The 21,574-nt window shown below is 36.6% G+C and overlaps 1 protein-coding gene across 2 annotated transcripts in view; it reads right to left on the minus strand.

The window, feature by feature from the left end:
* Window positions 1–21,574, minus strand: part of LOC135775604 (collagen alpha-1(XX) chain) — a 36,313-nt gene that overhangs the window by 10,766 nt on the left and 3,973 nt on the right. Inside the window, exons 3-17 of one of the 2 annotated variants that reach the window (XM_065285974.2) lie at window positions 20,425–20,529; window positions 16,321–16,461; window positions 14,236–14,391; window positions 11,413–11,583; window positions 10,667–10,834; window positions 10,144–10,263; window positions 9,889–10,053; window positions 8,659–8,817; window positions 8,374–8,543; window positions 5,553–5,682; window positions 5,092–5,237; window positions 4,877–5,006; window positions 4,624–4,763; window positions 4,402–4,528; window positions 4,033–4,172 (exon numbers count right to left, since the gene is read on the minus strand). In XM_065285974.2, coding sequence (XP_065142046.1) covers window positions 4,033–4,172; window positions 4,402–4,528; window positions 4,624–4,763; window positions 4,877–5,006; window positions 5,092–5,237; window positions 5,553–5,682; window positions 8,374–8,543; window positions 8,659–8,817; window positions 9,889–10,053; window positions 10,144–10,263; window positions 10,667–10,834; window positions 11,413–11,583; window positions 14,236–14,391; window positions 16,321–16,461; window positions 20,425–20,529 — 2,168 coding nt within the window. Of the gene's footprint in view, window positions 1–4,032; window positions 4,173–4,401; window positions 4,529–4,623; window positions 4,764–4,876; window positions 5,007–5,091; window positions 5,238–5,552; window positions 5,683–8,373; window positions 8,544–8,658; window positions 8,818–9,888; window positions 10,054–10,143; window positions 10,264–10,666; window positions 10,835–11,412; window positions 11,584–14,235; window positions 14,392–16,320; window positions 16,465–20,424; window positions 20,530–21,574 lie in introns of both variants that reach the window. The other variant, XM_065285973.1, reaches the window with a different exon arrangement.

The following is a 21,574-nucleotide window of genomic DNA, read 5'->3' on the forward strand; positions in this document are numbered from 1 at the left end:
AATAATGAAGTAATAGGATGATTAAGTTCAACAAAATGCAGTGCTAATGGCAGGTTCATATTTCTGCATATTATTGCACTCTGATGTTTTGTGATGTGTGCTTTATACTCTCTATTTGTTTTTCCTACATATGATTTACCACAGTGACATGTTATCAAATAAATAAGCTTGTATTTGTTTGGGGGTGAATCACAAAGATATTTCCATATCATTAAGATTCTTAATAAAATCATTCAATGTTAACAGATGATAACTGTCACAGGAAGGCAAGACATGGCAAGATGAGTGGATCCAAATGCAGTTTTTAAGTGTATTAAATCCAAAAAAGGTACAGGAGCACAGGCAAGAACACGAACAGTAACACATGACAGGAAACAACCAACATAAAACAACGGCTGACAAACAGGCAATCAACAGGCAGGGTAATTAAACGTGACAAGAACCAATGACAGAACAGAAACAATTAATTACTATGGAAACAGATGGGCAGTGGGTGGAGTATGAATTAATGTCCATGGCAACAAAAAAGGGGGCGGGGCAACAAAGGAACAAGAGGGAAATAGGGCAGACACAGACAGGACTCTTGACCTTGGCCGTACCCACCATTGAGGTCCGGACTGTTTTAGTGAGTATCATAGTAAACTACTGATTATGTCTTAATATGTCTTCCGAATGTAAACATTTTATTACATTCTGTCTTAAAGTCTAAAAAACAGTACCTGTTGAAGTCATTAAAGTTACTTAAATAACAAAAGAAGAGAAAATCACTCACTGGTCCTGACTGTAACTTCGTAAAAAAAGATTAATCCATATTTAATTTTAAATAAATATCTTTTTTTGCCAACAATCCTTAATGTTGAGCTCTGCTCTTTGAAATAAGTTGGTTTATTATTGGTTTATTATGCAAGTTCAGCATTGCATTATGTTTGTATCTTACAGTTAGTATAATGCATGTAATGAATTCAGGGCAAGAAGAATATTTATCTAATATGGGGTAATGTGAAGTATTATAATAATTACATATCGTTTTCTTTCATGGGATATGGACCCCCTAAAGTAGCCTTGGCCACCCCATTTATAAAATTCTAGTTCTGCCACTGCAATATTGATGTTGTATTTCAGCATATTAAGTGTATAATAAGTGTGAGCATATTGTGAATGAATTTAATAAACAAATTCTTGATAGCCTTTGGTTAATTCACTAAACTGATGCTATATTCAGTTAGCCTATGTTTACTTAACTGACAGTGCCCAGGATGGTAACATAATTATTTCAATTTCAATTATTAATGAACAACACAAGTCTTGCGCATACTGACATGGTTTGAAATCTATATTTATTTGATTGTTTTTTTTCTGATGTGTTAGAAGTCATATATGTAGAGCAGAGAAATAAGAAATTTTTTCCTGGGGTGCATGCCCTAGAAAAATACATATGGACCTCGGTATTTATAAAATCCTGCGTACGGCCCTGCTCACGACAATAAGAATCCACTCTCAATAGTGTATTACGAGCTGTAGGTTTTTTAATCGGATCCCTATATAAACAATTACGAGCTATCCACAAGTCTAAAAAGCTGATTTGATTTGGGTTAGCATCCAAAGTAAATGTTAAGAAATCAGAACAACTGTTTATATAATAATAAAAAGAATTTAGTTGTTCAGTAACCCGATTCAAAAAGACAGAAATAATCATCCAAATTAGTATATTAGAAGAAAAAGCATGATTTAAATACACATATTTTTCTTCAAAAAAAGGTTATTTTGCAAAAGAAAACGTTCTTTCCATAGCCCCACCTCCTGTTTGAATTAAAAATTAGTCTGAAAAATAAAATAATTTGTTTTATGATATTAAAACATCATTTTGTATCTTATTTAAATGTAGGCCTATGTGTGTATTTGCTGCTTGTATTTTTTAATCTACTTATATTGATGGTTTGAAATTTATGAAACTTATATTTTGTTTACTAATGAATCATTGAAGTATTGTATGTAATTACCTTCATGTGTGTATAATTAGCACTCCCATTTATATTGTTCTCCACTTGGTGAAAATAATACCTTGATAAAGGCGATTTACTTTGCTGAAACATTGGTGGTAATTAATAAACTCTGCTTCAGTGAGTGTCGGGCGCCACCTGGTGGGCAGTGCTGAACAGTGCTCGCCAAAGCCTACAGGTATACAAATCACTTTCGCACCATTTATCTCGAGATATTTGGTGCAGAAGAGAGAGCACGTGAAAAAGAGTATTTGAAACTCGTAGCAGCAGATTCAAGCAGTTGTATTTATGTACTTGTGTTTGGGCTAGAAAATATAAAAAAATAAAAAAATATTTGTGAAAAATAAATTGTACACACATGCAAGTCTCATCGCACAGATGCACAAACTGATTTTGCAAATGTACAAAATTTGTGTGTAACTTCACATTATTTGATGCAGGCATTCAAGTAGGTTATGCACCATATTTACTGCATCAATTGTAGCAAAAAATGTGAACTTGTGAGTTTCTTAATCTGTGATTTGTAAAATGGGATTTGTGCAGCTGCACTGAAGGATTTGTGAATGTGTAACTGTTGTGTTGTATTTGAGGGAAAGAAAAAAAATCTACAAGTTTGCATCACGTCCTCTGCGACTTCAAGTTTACTGATACACATGTGTGGATAATCTCTACAAATACAAATTCCACTGTCACAGGTGTGCAGTTGTTTTGCACCAAATATACCTTCATATTTTTGGGTGCCCTTTAAAATGCAAATGAGGTGATCTCTGCACTAAATGGCAGTGGCGCTGTTGAATAGTGCAGATTAAGGGGCGGTATTATCCCCTTCTGACATCACAAAGGGGCTGTTTACACTTGGTATTAAGATGTGTTTTCATCGATCGGATCACAAGTGGACGAGAGAGACACATTACGTTTACACCTGGTATTTAAATCCGTCTCTTTTGTCCACTTTCGACCGCTTCTGTCTTGAATACTGTGAGGGGGTGGTCTGTGAGACGGTGGGCGAGTCTCTCTGCCATCATTCAAACCCGAGCAGGAGTAATTATGAGTTTATATGGACACAAACTAATATTATGACGGAGTCCACTGCTTGTTTAGCAAGTAAACATGCTGCACAGTGTTTTGTACGTGTGAATGTAAGAGCTTTCTCTGAATTTTCAGCGCAATTGATGAAATAGGATCGCGCAACTTTCACACGCTTTCAAAACGAAACTACGGAGATCAGCCGCTTTAGTTGTATCAATGAAAGGCTAAAAATAACGCTGTTCACCGTATGTTCACGCCAGAAGTAAAAAAACGACGTAAAACTTGTGTTTAGTACCTCAGATTAGATAAATGGGCGGAGAAAAGGCGGTCGCGTGTGGCTGTTCGAACACATTCAACCACATGCGTTCCGCAACTCCAAAGCGATCCGATCGAAAGTGGTTTCGACTACCGTTTTCGAACACCGTTTACACCTGGCATTAACGTCGTCCACTTGTGATCCGATCGACGAAAACGCATGTTAATGCCAAGTGTAAACAGCCTCAAAGGGAGCCAAATTTCAATGACCTTTTTTTCACATGCTTGCAGAGAATTGTTTACCAAAACTAAGTTACTGGGTTGATCTTTTTCACATTTTCTAGGATGATAGAAGAACTGGGGACCCAATTATAGCACTTAAACATGGAAAAAGTCAGATTTTAATGATATGTCTCATTTAAAAGTAATCCAATTGAGAACTTCACCAAAACGCTGAGGACCTGGCAACACTGGTTATAGTGAATAACACAAAAAAGTTTTGTCCTATTAATAGCAATTAATGGCAATGATTTGATATCCGGTGTTTTGGGATTGCAATCATACAGTGACAATGAAAATATAAACAAATTTCTTTTTTATTTCTAAATGTATTTTTTCTGCATATTTCTATAAAAAATATTTTGGTGGATCCTGAGATAGATTACGCCTGTCTTAATGGGTCGTGGGATCGTTTTTTTTTAAATTATAGCAAACACAAAGACAGGAAGTGCTGAAAGTTGGAGCTGACCTGTCTGAGGTCTCCTCCACTAAGGGAGATCCATTTGATGAGGTACGAGACCACGTCGTCCGCCGCAGGTTCCCATCGCACGGTGATGTCACTGCCAGAGAAGTTAGTGACCCTCAGATCTGAGGGTGCCGGTACCTTCACTAAGAGAAGGATGGATGTTTGGATAGAAGATGCTTGGTTGGTTGTATTTCTTTACATCTCATTTAAAAACTACAAGACATCCATAAGACTAACATAAGTGAGAAGCAAGAAATTGGCAGACAACAACCGTTGCTAAAGTGAGATTATCCGGTAATATTACTTAGGTGGAGCTTAGCACAAGGAATTTCAACATGCAAAAAATGTGTCACAGATATGCATGTAACTTACATGTAGTGACATTGGCTGTGACAGGAGTGGATAAGCCTTTCTCATAGAGCGACTGCACTGACACCAGATACCTTGATAATGAAGCGAGATTCTGCAGCAACGCTGTGTTCACTCCTCTGACTTCCACCTGAGAAAGAGACAGCGAGACAAAGTGAGATGAGAAAATGTGTAAATAAAGTAGAACTCAAATATGAAAGAGACTACTTTTCTGGATCTGCTAACCTGTTTCACATCACTGCCGTGATTGGTGCTATAGATGATACGGTGGGAGGGAACATCGACAGCTCCAGGGACCCATGTGACCTTTAGAGTGCTGTGACTGACCATGGGAAACTGCAAACTGAGAGGAGTCGGCAACGGAACTGGAGGGGGGATGTAAATAAGAAAGAAGAGAGGAAATAAGCTGAGGTTATACACCTCGCATTCTCACTGTGTACTACATGTAAGTTTTAATAAATAATAAATATGTATTTACAGGTGGTGCCGAGGGCAGTGACTGGATCGCTGGGGTCTTCATCATATAAAGCATAAAGAGTGACTGAATAATCTGTGGATGGCATCAGATCCACCAGCTCCACATCCGTCTGAGCAGGTCCAAACTTCACCTGCCACAACAAAACAAGCACGGGAAGACATTGTAACATGTTCACCTTACTGTCAACACTAAATCACAGGGTTCATCACACTCACTTCTTTGGCATCATCGGGTTCTCCATCAGTGAGTGCCGAGTACAGCGCCATGTACTGTGTGGCTCCTGCAGCCGGCTGCCAACGTACACGCAGACTGCTGGGGGAGGATGCTGTGACCTCCAGAGCTTTAGGCATGGCCAATGGCACTGAAGAATAAGACTATACTGTATTATGATACACTATAACAGTTGTAACAGGGTCCAAAAGTCTGAGACCACTAGTAAAAATGTGTTATAAATGTGACATTTTTATAAGCATAACACATAATTTGGTATTTCACCCTTTTGCTTTAATGACAGCATGCACTCCAGCTGGCATATTTGGGCATTTATGTTATCACGTGATTCAAAGAGCATCATGTGTGCTTCTATATGTACAAGCGATGAAATCTGAGTGACTTTATTGAAAACAAAATAATTATTTTGTTTTAAATTAAAATCAATTTTAGTGCCGAGACTCACGTGTAGTTAAAGTTCCTCTTAGAGCAGAACCTACGTTGTTTTCATAGACAGGAAAGATAGACAGATGGTACTGTGTCTGTGAAGTCAGTCCTGTCAGCAGTGCTGTTGAATCTGATCCATTCACCACCATCTGAGGGCCACAAACATAATCATGTGCATAAGAGTTTAATAACAATACCAGTTTAATAGTTTAATAACAGTTTAATAGCAAATCAATTACATAGAGCATTAACTTCAATGAAACAAATTGTCCTGTAGGGGGCGCCAACAAATCAGTCAAACAACACTTTTTTGTTTACTGTATTGGATGAAGAGTTCAGAAAGAGTTCAGCCAAAAAGAATGGCTTATATTATTCCAAACAAATTCATTTTCTATTAATACCAAAGGCAGAAGTTAGGGACAGCCTAAGTCACCAATTCACTTTTATTGGGTACAATGAAAATTAACGTCCTAGGCCCTGGATGTTTTGTTTGTTTGTTTGCACCATAATACTTTATTCTGTGTAACTGGAACCTGTTGTACACAAATGTGGACAATTACACTACTTCATGTTCAATTAAAAATATTTGGTTATTATATGTATTGGTTCTTCCTAACCCCAAAATAGCTGGAAAGAATCTGAAAAAAAAGACTAAAACCGACCAAAACTCGGGTCTTAGGAGGTTAATGTTGACTGAGGCTGTCAACTCCCAAAATTCTTCCAAACCTTCTCATTTTGTGTTTCAAGAGAGAAAGTCACATGGGCTGAGGGTGATTAAATGATGGCCTACATTTTCTTTGAGCTGAACTATAATTTAAAAGGGTACATATTATGCAAAATCCACGTGTGGGCATAATGTGTGTTGGCAGTAGGGCTGGGTATTGGCAAGGTCCTCGCGATGCGATACATATGGCATGGTACAGTTTAAATTTTCTGCCATTTTCTCACTCCCGCTAACTTCTGAGACATTGGCCGAATGGCTGTATATGACCGACAACTGGACAGCGACAACTACAGCAGCGGCGGAGGAGGCAATTTGATGTTTGTTTGTTTTTAAAAATACAGATACTAAAGATTTAAATATTGATACACTTTCGTGGAAAAAATGTATAACGATAGTTAGCTGTATCGATATTTGTGCACAGCCCTAGTTAGCAGTGTGTGAACACAACAATCATACATAAAAAATCCACCCTCTCCTTTTTTAACCCCCTTTAAACCAAACAGTCTCGTTAGAGATGCTGGATTCTACTATTAATGTGATGTCACACAAACAAAGCCCTGCCCATGCCCACTGATACACTGGTTGTATCTCTAATGCATCTACAGATAATATTGTCTCTGTGATTCAACAAAAACTTTCATATCAAAATGTCTTTTAAATGTATGCAAGAATTTAAGAAAACCTAAAACCACTCGCACGCAATAATCACGTAGACTCAGTGTTGGGGGTAACGCATTACAAGTAACTTGAGTTACGTAATAATATTACTTTTCTGAAGTAACGAGTAAAGTAACGCATTACTTTTTAAATGTACACATTAATATTTGAGTTACTTTTTCAAAAAAGTAACTCAAGTTACTTTTTTTAGTTTAATTAATTTGATTAAAAAATATGTACTGAATTAAACTTAACGTATGCACTTTCTGTGCCTGTGTGGAAACAGTTTGAGTCAGAAACTGAGATGACAGGCCAGAGCTAAACATTTTTGTGATGAAATGTGCAATTTCTGAATGCAGAACTTTTCAGTCATAAAAACACCTGCAAGGCCTGAAAGAGATCAAGCTTTAGCCAAGAAAAAGTAACGCAAAAGTAACTAAAAGTAACGTAAGCATTACTTTCCATGAAAAGTAACTAAGTAATGCAATTAGTTACTTTTTTTGGGAGTAACTTAATATTGTAATGCATTACTTTTAAAAGTAACTTTCCCCAACACTGCGTAGACTATAATCAAATACTAGGCTATAATTATAATGTTTATAATAATGTTGATATATAAAATATACATGATTATATTTGATATTATAATATTTTCTGTATTATATATTATTATACATGATCTTTATTATTATTATATACATTATATTATATATTATTATAGCCTTCTTATTTTTTCTACACATATAAAGAAGATGCGTGTAATGACAAATCTTCACACTTTCCTTCCTCACTTCCTCACAATTCTCTATATAAAAGTGTGTGCTTAATGCCTAATGTAAATGTAATGAGAAGTCCAAACGTCAATCACTTGATCTTCTGTCTGTTTTATTTTAGATACAGATTCGCATCTGTCATATTAATTAAATGTAATATTTGTCAACGCATCCAATACTTATTTAAATGTAACTCCGGTCGGTGCACAGCGCTGGCTTCCTCCAGCGACAGCAAAATCTCCCAAATGCAACGCAAAACAGAACTTTACCGATAATAAATATGATCATGGATTTCTTTTCGAGCTCTTTTGGTTCTATGACAAACTGCACTAAAATTTTCTGTGGCCCAGCGCTACGGAAAGCCCTTATATGGAGCTGGTTTGGGCGTGTTTTATGCAAATGACCAAACTCATGCATGTGGCGGCTCATGTAGAACACTCCAAATTTACTAACGTATGAACAAGTATAAGAACAAACTCATGTGCGTGTGAAGAATTAGGCTGAAAGGTTTGGTAAGAAGTTCAAGTGTGCATATAAATATAAAAAACGTACGCAATTATTAGTGAATGAGACCCATTGACTGTTGGTAAGGTAAAGGTAGTGAGGAGCTGTAGCTCATTTTGGATCACCACCATACTAAACCCTAAGAATGAACTTTATTTTGTTGAATGAAAGACTCGTCTCACCTCCATCAGACCTTGTCCTTCAGATGTGTGATAAACCAGTCTGTATTGCTTTGGACTTTTGCTAGGTGGTATCCAGCGCAAACGCGCCTCCCTCGAACCTACTGACTCGTACTGTAGATCAGTTGGCCTGGGGTAAGACAGAACTGGGTCCTCAGTGGGCCGCTCCATTCCTATTCAGCAGAAGACACACACACATTACATTACATACTGTAAAGGGCAACCAAGGGTAGATATTTGTTGGCGGTCTGCTCACTAAACAAGCGTGCACATGTGTGATCGACTCACTCTTGGCTTTAATACGGTCTTCAATCTTGCCACAAAGGATGCGTGCCAGTCTTCCAACTAGTTTACTGAGTAGAGGAAAATCATTCACATTATACACATTGAGCTCGAGAGGCTCTGACGCCACCTGCCTCAACTCTGCCTCATCTGCATTCTTCACACCTAAAAAAATATAGAAAAAAAGATTATGGATATATGTGACCCTGCACTACAAAACCAGTCAGATGTTGCATGGGTATATTTGAAGAGTTCGGTTCCAAAACGGGATATCACGTCAGTATTAAAAAGTTAATTCTTAATTTTACGCATAATCCAATATCCGCCCTGTTATTCTGTCATCTTTTCTCCCTATTTTCCCAAAACGCGATAAACGCCGCTCCTCTTTCTCTAATAAATCCACTCAACAAATCACTGCGCACCATTCCACGCATTGTAAACAATAATGGCGGTGCGTTGAATACACAAGGAATCCTAGTTTTCCTCATCTACTTTGTACTGCGTGATCAACAAACAAACAAAAAGCAAAATGAAACTTTTGACAGGCATTGATAAACCTGTGGTGGTTTTCTGTGGGGGGGGGAAGAAACGTAAGCCACTTGGGCACTCGGGGGACAAAAAAATGCAGGTGTTATAAGCTTCTGTCATGCTAACACATTGACCCACGGGGATCTTATGAAAAACTTTCCATTATTTTACGCAAAGTCAAAGAAAATCAAACAGGACCAAAACATTTTACAGCTGATCGCTGTCAAAAAAGTTAGGCGACGACGTCGTAAGGATGACAGCAGCAATGACAGTGTTCTTAATATGACAAAGTAAGTGTTTTCATTGATGGCATTACTGTTTATTTTTTTATCAGTGCATACCACTAGTCAACTAAATGAATATAACATGGCAAAGATGAATGCACATTTATAGATTGATTCAATAGATGTATAGCATTTTGAAAAAAAAACCCATGGATTTATTGCATTTAGCCGAAAAAAAATCATCAGTTTTTATAATAAATCTTTGAAAATCAAATTATGGATTTGAATTTTTAATGTTATTATAACCTAAAGATGCTATGTGAAGGTTTGTTACAGAAAATAGTGTTTTTCATCTTGTCACTTTCTTGGTATAGAAAACACGTTTTACCAAAATTAGTCAAAATGGATTTATTGCGTTTTGGAACCAAAATCTTCATTTGTATCAATAGCCAATACATTTAACGTATGGCAATGAGGTTCTCACCTATAGCAATGATCTCCACACCAGCATTCTTCAGCCGATTGGCTGCAGCGATCGCATCGTCCTGAGATTTCCCATCAGTCAGCAGCAGCAGGAACTGTGGTGTGTCGGGTCGAGCTCCGGCCTCCTCTTTTAGGTTGTTTTCAAGAGCATGAATGAGAGCCTGACCTAAGATACAGACATCATGATGTTAAACAAACACAGGGCAGATGCACAAGCAATGCTTTTATATAATCACAAACTGGTAATGAACGGCACCTGTGAAAGTGTTTCCTCCCTTGTATCTGAAGTTCCTGATGGCCTCCAGTAGCGGCTCTTTGGAGGTGAAGTTATTAAGGTTCCACTCTGTGCGTGGATCTCCACTGTACTGCGACAATGCTAAGACCACAACAAAAAATAACAAACTTGAAAGATTTACAATAATGCCATAGTAGTAACACATACAACACAACATCACAATTATGAATTTGTATTGTATGTTGTGAATCTCTGACATGGCGGTATGCATGGATCAAATTTCCACTTTCCAACTTTACATTGATATATGTGTGTGTGTGTGTGTGTGTGTGTGTGTGTGTGTGTGTGTGTGTGCAAAATTTTATCTGGGTCCTTAAGACATAAGGAGACAACCCAAGGTGATATTATCACTCTTTTATAATTGCAATTAAATCACTGCTTCGAAAACAAAAGTATGGCCCTTTGAAAAAAAAACACAAATTGTTGATGTTAGGCCTAGACCAGTATTATGTTTTGACCCATATATCTATCATAAACAGCTCACCTATCTGCACGCCCTCTGGACTGATGTGAAAAGGAACGGCCATGCCCTCCAGGAAGTCACGAACCTTTCTGAAGTTGGTGCGGCCAATGCTCCAGGATCCGTCCACTAACAGAACGACATCTGCCTTTGCCCCGGCACCGCACTCAAACGGCTTTCTCGTGGATACAGCTGGAACCAAATTGATAAAATGGGTCAACATTTAAATAAAGAGAAGAGATGATAAACATTCTTTAGTCTGTGCATGTTTTCATATATTGCTGTAAGCGATGTATTGCAAAATGCATTTCATATCTCTGCTCCTACACCACCAAGCTATTGTTACACCCATTTTGCAAGATCATGTGCGTCGGCATGTACAGTATTGTTTGTGTTCCTACATGGTGCATTCCTGTCTCCATGTGTTCTTGATGGGGAAAGGAGGGAACAAATTTCAGGCCTGAGGGCCCACAAAGGACCCTGATAACAGCCTACACAGTGTCATTATCTCTATTTTGTACCTAATTCTGTTATTAGGCCTCTTATATACAGACACAGATCATTAGCTCTGACCCCAAAAAGCTCCCTGTATCCCAGCTGTTCCCTTTCCTGCTTGTTTACTACACAAATGGGACTATACAATGCTATACAATGCATGTGTTTGTAGAAATGCTCCTGGTTGTTCACGTCAACTTTACTCCTCCCATACAGAATTACATCAGCATACGGAGGATATGTTATATAATGTTACGAAATGTTATGAGTAATACCTGTGACAGGTTGGGTTGGGGTGGTTTTCCTTGTTTTGTCAGTGTTGGTGATCTCCTCTCTTACAGGCTTCAGTCGGTTTTCTTCTGGATCACTTTTATCTTCAGTCTTGGATCGATTCTTGTCCTTCTTCTTTTTCTTGTCTTTAGCTTCTGGCTCAAGCTCAGGTGAAGCTGGAGACCGGAGCAAAATTGAAACAGAGAAATATAAGTACACTTCATCCAATTTTCTGTAAGCATAATCATCAATCAATTTTTATGTAGTGGTACAGAATAAACTCTGTTTTAAGGTGGTTCAAATATTTAACTGGCAAACATACAAATACATAAATATGCATTTAACATGGAAATGTGATCCTGTCTGTTCCCATACTCCACCTAGTTTTAAATGTACACTCAGTACAGGTGTACAGCATCACCTCCATGTCCTGTCCTGCCCACTGTCCTATTACTGCAGTATTGATTACAGGTGTGAGGGGGTAAACAGACTCTTATTTATAGGTTAAGTCAAGGAGGTGGCGCCAGTCCAAGCATCTTTAGCTCCACCAGTAAAACGTGTATAATAACAGGGAGAAAACAGGACAGAAGGTGGTTGCATGGGAGGTTTAAAATATCTTGTTTGGTGTTTCACTTGGAGATGCTCTGATATTTCAATGTAGTAATAGGCCTGATTGACAGTTTTTAAACATACAGTGTGCAAAACTTACTAGACATGATACAGTAAATAAAGTGATTTTTGGGTTACCATGAATCTCATGGCTCTTGGGTGTATAATGACTAGTTGTCGTATGCGTGTTTTTCACAAGACACCAGGAACAAATGAGATTCGACATTATCGACATGTATGTCAGCAATAGATGGATGGCAAAAAAAGCTCAACATATTATGTTTTTATAATATTATGTACATAATATGTTTTTTTAAATATAATTAAATGTATAGTTAAGCTTCAGAAGACATTATTTTATTTCATGGATTACTTAATTTACTTTAATGATAGATTTTTTTTTTTGGAAATATGTTACCGCTTTAATTTTGTAGGTGTGTGGTGCTGGGGTGCACTTAAAGGGATAGTTCACCCAAAAATAAAAATTCTGTCATTATTTACTCACTCTCAGGTTGTTACAAACGTGTCAGGAAGATATTTTGAGTAGTGTTTGTAACCAAACCGATCAGAAGCCCCATATATCTTCTAGAAAAAATTAGGGCTGTCAAAAGATTAATCGTGATTAATCACATCTAAAATAAAAGTTTGTGTTTACATAACATATGTGTGTGTAATGTGTATAATTATTATGTATATATAAATACACACACATTCATGTGTATATTTAAGAAATATTTGCATTTATATACTGTATAAACATTTATATAATTTATATTATATAGAAATATAAATATTTTATATATAAATATAACCATTTTTTCTTAAATATATACATGACTGTGTGTGTTTTTATATATAAATATTAATTATACACACTACACACACATATGTTATGTAAACACAAACTTTTATTTTAGATGTGATTAATCACGATTAATCTTTTGACAGCCCTAGAAAAAATATATCTGTACTTTATTTATATGCTATTTTATGTACCTTGTATTTGTTCTGTATTTGTTAAGTGCTTTGAGAAACTACTGTAAAGGCGCTATATAAATTAAATGCCTTATTATTATTTTTAATTATTTTATTATTGTTATTATTTTTATTATTATTAAAATAATACTTTGGAAGTCAGTGAAGCTTCTGATCGGTTTGGTAAATAATTACATAATTTTCACTTTTGGGTGAACAATCCCTTTAATGATGTTGTTATAATTTCTCTATGCTTTTAGTTTTTAATACACTCCTGTTCATATATAATTTTTTCTTCTTTTAAGAGCCATTTCTATGTAAGATAGAAAGGCATGTTTAGTTTAATATGACGCCTGTTGTTTATCATATTAATTGACAAAAATGTTCGATAGTCAAAGAAAATTATATACTATTTTTATTTATAAGGCCAATAAAATTGCAATAATGCTAAAGATTGTATTCTATGTAATAATATATAATAATTTTCCTGTTTTCCGTGGTTTCTTTTCTTTGTCTTTCATGCACAGCTGCTTTGAAACAATGCAACATTATAAAAGCGCTCTTTTATAAATATAAACTTGACTAGATGTGCATGCTTTTTGAAGCCATGTTAACTCCTGTTAGAAGATAACATAACAGCATTTTAATATAAAATTATCTGTTTGTGTTCGACTGAATAAAGTAAGTCATATCTGTGATAGCATTTCATATTTGGATGAATAATTTCTTTAAATACTGATCAAATATTACAAAATGGTTATTGGGAGTGAGGCAATGAAAACTTTTGTAAACCTAAAGGGATAGTTCACATTAAAATTAACATTTTGTCATTATTTACTCATCCTTTTCTTTATCATTTATCACAATACTTCCAAAATATATTTTCCTACTATGGAAGTCAATGGTCACTATCTGCTGTGTGTTTACCATTATTTATCAAAATATCTTCTTTTGTGTTCATCAGAAAATTCATACAGGTTTAAAACAACATGAGGATGAGTAAATGATGACAGAATTTTCATTTTAAGGTGAACTATCCCTTTAATCATTGACAAATTTAATTTACATGAGGAGGGGAAGCACATGTGCAACTAAATAGTATTTAAATTTAACTTTACCTCAAAGAGTATCTAAAACTGACTTTCAGTTAGACTTATTAAATAAAAAGTGCTGTTTGTGTGTGATAAATGTGGATGGTTAATTCCTGTGGAACTTATGATGGGCAATATTTGCAGGTGCTCTACCTGTAGTTGTTGGTTTTCTGTAGAGCACCGTGGGCAGGGCAGCAAGAGCCTCTGTGATGTCATCATCCTCACCAGAGCCAGAACCGATGGCATGTGTTTTCTTCTTCTGTTCTCTGTTCCCATTGCGAATCAACTCCTCCTCACGCAACCCATCAACTGAAACACCCCAATGGAGGAGGAAGAGGAGGAAATGATGAAGCAGCAAAGAGGAAGCAATATTACAGAGAAATCAAAAAGCAGGACTACATAAAACAGTGAAAAGATCCATAATGATTAATACAAATTTACTCTAGAGGATTTATTTGCTTTATTTATTTGTATGTACATTTATTTAGCAGATGCTTTTATCCAAAGCAACGTACGGTGCTTTAAAGCTTTACACCTATGTGTTATAGAAATCAAACCCACCATGACCTTTGCAGTACAAACAAAGTGCCCTACCAATTGAGCTATACAATAATCTGGTTTGAAGAGTGTCTTTAAGATTGCTAAACTCTATAAACATCCTTATATGACACAGACAGCCAATGTAATGTCAGATTCAGTTGGAAAAACTGATAACAATGAAATAATCCTCCACAGACAAGCAAGCAAGGCCCTCCAGCCAAACCACACGGCCGGCCTGTCCAGACCTGCCATTAACCTACTCTCCCACCCTACACACACCATCTCATCCCAAAATGTCAGAGATATCTGGAATAGTCAGCATCTTTTGATAATGAGAACGCCACCCTATTGTGAATCATTGTCTGGAATACAGTCTGCCAGTTCTCCCATAAGGCAATGCATCAATATCTGATACTGTAAGTGTGCTACATTTTAGCACATAAGCAGATCTCACATCTCTGAATCTCATCTGATTTATGCCAGGCTCTCCAGTAAGGCATTTTATTATCTAATATCAATTGTCTGTCATGGTGGTTGTGATTTCTGTTTAAAGGGAATTCCAAGTTTCTCATGCTTGTAAAGACACAAGCATCATTCCAGAGTTTTCCCTCAACGTTAGTCACAGCCTGTAATCCATCAGGAATCCACCATTACAGACAGCTCCCCACTTAAACACTGTGTGTTGGTGTATGTGTGATAAAAGGACTGTTACTTGGGTTTGTGTGTTGACAGCTTAGCTGGAAACTACTTCAACTGACATGCAAATTTCAGGCACAAACGCAGTGCAGAGAAATGATCCACAAGATTTACAAACAACCAAAATGAATTTAAATAAAAGTTTTGTGGTGTGTATATAAATCAGCAATCACAAATCACATGGCTTCTTACAGAGAGACATGCAATTACCCAAAAAAATCAGACCATAATATCTTTGACCAGGGCCAACCACAGAGAAGACCCTCACAACCAAATTGAGCCATTAATCGTGATGGGTTTTGCACAGACAAGAACCACATCTCCTAAACCCCATTTACACAGCACTTTGCTCGCAGAAAATTTCCATAAAATTGTTCTGGGATTGTTCGCGTAAAGAGGACCTAGTAACATTGCCGTAACATTTATGGAAAGCATTCTGTATGAACAAGAGGCAGATACAATGCCACAAGAGGCATGCTGTAGTAAGGACACGCATGCCATTTCAACAAGAAGTTATGGTTCAGCTCTGACACAGGGATTTAAATGCAGATTTAATTATTTACGGTATGTGTGTGTATGCACGCACAGATTTATGAAAAATCATTGGCATTGTGAATGAACCAAAAAATGAAACGATTCTGGACAAATCCCAAACGCATCTCTGTATTAAAAGAGCTCTAGTTACATCCTTAAGTTCAATTTATACTCTTGCGTCAACTGCACACCGTAGCCTACAAAGCCTTTGGCACATTGCCCCCTAGCGATGTGCATGTGTAATTGCACGTCGACGCAAACAACGATGCAGAAGTATGAATGAAAACTGAGGCATAGCAGAACTATAAATCCAAATTTAGAAGTCTCTGAGCTTTCTCATATGCATACTTGACTAATATCCCTGATGCAGTCATGTCCTGTATCCTGCTTTACTCTCTGGTTAACCTTCCTTTCATTCCTCCCATCCACACTTTCATTCTTTCATGCCTCGCTCACTAAAACTCTTACTGGTGAAGCGTCTCTTGGCTATGAGTTTCTCTTGTGTTCCATTGAGCACCAGGACTTGCAGCAGATATTCCTGTCTGGAGTCCAATCCTGCCACCGTGGCTCGACCATGTGTGGTCGTCAGCATCAGCTCTGGCTGAGGAACTTCTGGAAAAGACACAGAGAGGGATATGCAGAGGACACATATGACAGCGTTAGAGAGAAATGACACAAATATATTGAATTTTAACTAGGGGTGTCACAAAATACTGGTATTGTCAATAATATATATAAAGATAATATATAATCATATATAACTATATATAGATGGCTTTTAATATTGTGCTAAAGGGACCCTCACTTTTTTTGAGAAAAAATATGCTCATTTTCCAGCTCCCCTAGAGTAAAAAATTTGATTTTTACCGTTTTGGAATCCATTCAGCCGATCTCCGGGTCTGACGGTACCACTTTTAGCATAGCTTAGCAAAATCAATTGAATCTTTTCATATTTCATAATTTTATCATATTTCAATGTGCCCCAAAATAGTCCTCTGCTTCTAAAAGTTACCAAGGGGACTATTTTCGGGCACTGGGTAATATCATTGCACCTGCTGCAGCCATGGTACGGCAGCAAAGTGCTTGATTATAACGCCAAAATGAGAGTATAGTTCCTAGCCGTATTCATAACTTTATTATGTATATCGATGGAAATGTCGGCCTAGAAAATCACAACTTTTAATTTTCCATAGGTCTTAGTACACGATGTAACTACAGAAGAGTAAAGTTTTAAATGGGAAAATATCGAAACTCTTTGGTTATTTTTGAGCGCGATGCTAATGGTCTAATCAGATTCAATGGATTATGCTAAACTATGCTAAAAGTGGTAAGTTACCCAGATATCAGCAAAATGGATTCAAAAATATTATTTAAACAAAAGTGGAGTACCTTTAATACTACACATAATATTATAAAAAATATGCAGACATTTAAAATGGTTACAAATTCTCCTTTTCCCTTCATACTTTGTCTTTTAAAGTGTTTGTCATTACCCAAATAAATAAATAAATAATGCTACTACAGATGAATTTGACTGATAGTACACTCTAAAAAAACAAACGGTGCTATATAGCACCAAAACAATTGCTTTGGATCGTAACGATAGAAGAACCATTTTAGTGCCATATAGCACCGGTGAAGAACCAGTGAAGCACCAGTGAAGCACCAGTGAAGCACCAGTGTAGAACCATATAGGGGCCATATAGCACCACATATGGTTCTACATAGCACTATATGGTTCTACACAGGTGCTTCACTGGTGCTTCACTGGTTCTTCACCGGTGCTATATGGCACTAAAAATGGTTCTTCTATCGTTACGATCCAAAGCAACTGTTTTGGTGCTATATAGCACCGTTTGTTTTTTAGAGTGTATTGTTTATTTATTTAAAATATTAGTACATTTATTTAATTTTAGTAAATTAATAGATATTAAGACAATTCCATTATAACGAGTTCATTTGGGCACAATAACTGTCTTTGAAAACCCAGCTGAAGTAATTTACTTACTCTTTTGTACATAAAATCATCGTACATAATGGAAAGAACATTCTGTAAAAATGTAACCTTGATATATTAACTGAGTCAAGAAAAATGTAATCAATGTGAAATCTGTGCGAAAAAATTTGATTATGAGAATGTAGTCTGGATTTCACACACAGTTACAACAGCAGAATTTAACCTTCGTAAATGCAGACCAATAAGATATTTTGTTTAACCAATAGAAAATTTGAACTGGATGAACTTTTAGTTTAAAAATAAGCTTTAAAGCAACTCTACATGACTACAACTGCCACAAAGAGTTCACATGATTGATGAATCTGACTGCAGCTGTAGTCCTTATGTCAAAACTTATTTGAAACTTTTTAAACTTCATTTGTTAAAAATGCTTCTGACTCTGTTCTGGAATAACTAGTAAATGGAAAATAATTAAAAAAACTTTGGACATTAAATCTGTCACAGAAATCCCATAGCCTGACAATAACCAAAGCTTTAGGACTACATAATTACATTTACACAATTTGCAGCTGCTTTTATATATATTTTATGTACCCTGCAAATTGAACCCACAACCTTTGGCACTGCAGTTCTCTACCAATTGACCTACACTAACACATTAATACATTATATTAACACATTAGGTAACAGGATGAACGATGCGTTACCACAATCTCTTTATTAATATCCTCAAAATAGATAGTACAGTGTAGGATTTTATTATTATACATTAAAGCTGTCAAATAAAGACTGCTTATCCATTTCTATCCGTCTCTCCCTGAAGCAAAGTGGGGCGTGTGTAGTGTTTGTTTTACTGTGTGAATATACTCAAAACTGAAACAGACCTGTCTGAACTTACCTGGCTGACAACAGAGGTGGAAAAAACAGATAAGAGAGACAAAAACAAGCAAAAATGAAGAGAGGCACAAAGAGAGAAGCGAACGGGTTCGAGGGAAAGATATATAGAGATAAATAAAACAAGATACAAGATAGGATTGCCATGTCAGACAGAAGTAATATGGACTGACTGCAGGCCTTATTTCGTCATTGCTGAAAAATCCTTCCCATTCCTCACCTGTACACTTACTCATGGAGATAGGAATGTACTACACTATTCAGTCTGAGGAAAGTAAGATAGATGGCAGAAGGATTTGAGGGGGAAGAGATTTTATGGGTCTGCAAAGAGGATCTCTTCAAACATTGAGAAGACCTTTGCCCACATGTTGTTGTTTTTCAGGTCAAAGAGTTAAAATATGCTTTTTAACAACCCAGTGAAGATTAGCACAATGTAAAAAGGTTTTGTCAGGTAACCGAAACATGCTTCATGGAAACATCGAAATCACTATTAAAGGGACACTCCACTTATTTTGAAAATATGCTCATTTTCCAGCTCCCCTAGAGTTAAACATTTGATTTTTACTGTTTTGGAATCCTTTCAGCTGATCTCCGAGTCTGGCTGTCCCACTTTTAGCATAGCTTAGCATAATCCATTGAATCTGATTAGACAATGTAACTACAGAAGAGTCATGTTTTAAATAGGAAAAACATCAAAACTCTTTGGTTATTTTTCAGCGTGATGCTAATGGTTTAATCAGATTCAATGGATTGTGCAAAGCTATGCTAAAAGTGGTAATCCAGACCTGGAGATCAGCTGAATGGATTCCAAAATGGTAAGAATCAAATGTATAACTCTAGGATAGCTGGAAAATTAGCATATTTAAAAAAAAAGTGGAGTGTCCCTTTAAAAAAGTAATTATGACATCAGGAGCATTAAGACTAGGGATGCTTAACGATTAATCGCGATAAATCTATAGCAGAATAAAAGTTTTTGTAAACATTAGGGATGCACGATACCACTTTTTTGGAATACGAGTACGAGTACGAGTACTTGCATTTCAGTACTTGCCGATACCGATACCGAGTACTTAATAAAAAAACATGATTTAAATTTACAGGTAACAGCTTTAGTCATATAATTTAACAAAAAAACAAAGGACTAGTTTTCCAGTTTGTTGTAAACTCTGCCACTTTGGACAACACAAGAGGCATTAACCCCTTACACGCCGCTCAAACATAGACATTTCTCAGACCGTGGTATCGATTCCAGGTATCGGGGGACTTTTAACGAGTACTTTAGAAAATGTGGTATCGAGGCCGATACCCAATACCGGTGCATCCCTTGTTTACATCATATACTGTATGTGTGTGAACTGTGTATAATAATAATGTATATATAAATATGCACACATGCATGTATAATTTTAAGATAAAATATATTTATATATTAGGTATTTATATTTATATATATAATATAAATTATACATAAATATACAAATGTATATACACATGTAAACATTTCTTAAATATATACATGTATGTGTCTGCATTTATTTATACAAATTTATTATATACAGTTCACACACATATATCATGTAAACAAAAACTTTATTCTTCTATAGATGAATCGCGAGTAATCGTTAAGCATCCCTAAATTTAAGACATTAATGCACCATTTTTAGTAAAGCTGCTTTGCAGCATGCACTGTAGAGAGTGCTATACAAATTAAAATGACTCACCTGTAATGGGCCGTACTCGGACCTTGTAGCCCTGAACTGGACCTTCTGCTTCCTTCCACTTAATCTGCAGCCGATCTTCAGACAGAACGGTCAGTTTCAGTCGACCTGGAAATGTATACAAAGACAAGTTTTGTGTAAATGATGGACAAAAACAAGCTTGTAATTGCCAGGGAGAACTAAATCTGTATGAGAGATTATATAGGGGTGAAGCTCAGAGACGTACGTTTTTAAAGATCAAAGCCTTCCTCTAGAAGCTACTCAATGCTTTTTTTCTCAACGTCTAATATTGAATATTCAGTCTTCCTTTTCCTTCATAACTGTTCTCTCGCTCAACTCTGCCCTCTTGTACTCGGCCTATCTGCATAAATTCCACATGCCAGCTTGCCACAATATCCCTCTTTCATGTTGCATGCTGCTTCCTTCTCTCTTCCCAGCTGTCTGCGAGCGCTCAAAACAAGCCCTGTGATTCCCTGCAGGGTAACGGGGGTTGAGGACCACCGGAAATCTGCATTTCGGTGAGGTTGAAGGTCAGCTTGCATGTAACGTCATGATCCGATGTGAATGACCCCAAAAAGCACAAAGATCTTTGCTGTAGTGTCCCTCTTTAAAAAAGTGCGATTCAAATGAACAGGTTTTATTTTAAATAAAAAATGCTGACTGCATTAGGTCACAGCAATGAAAGTAATTTCGAAGGGTAGACTGTGGCGGAAATAGCTGCTTAACGTAACGATGCTACGTTTTGACTTTTACAGCGCAGCAACAGATAAATAACAACGCTGTGTATAACTGGCAGCGGATCAGAGTCGAAAAGAACCCTTCCAGCTGACACAGCAGCGCCACCAACCCAGAAGTCAACAAATGTGCAGCCAGACAAAAACTGTGGGGAAACACACGCTGCATGTTTCCTCAAGGGAGTACAGAGATAACAAGAAACTTAAAGAGGACGCATAAATTATTCAAAGTATTTTTAAGCTAAACTTCTTTCCCAAATGTGGCAAAGTCTACTGTTGGCTGTGTGCAGTTGTCTCCGCAATGTTGCACAATGGCCTTAAGCAGTAAGTCTATTCTTGTTGATATAGCAGAAGAGGCGTTCTGCACGCCAAGAATTTTCTTCCCTTGGGGAAAGCTGGTACTTCTTTGAATGTACAAC

Source organism: Paramisgurnus dabryanus, chromosome 21, assembly GCF_030506205.2.
Source record: "Paramisgurnus dabryanus chromosome 21, PD_genome_1.1, whole genome shotgun sequence".
NCBI classification, from domain to species: Eukaryota; Metazoa; Chordata; class Actinopteri; order Cypriniformes; family Cobitidae; genus Paramisgurnus; species Paramisgurnus dabryanus.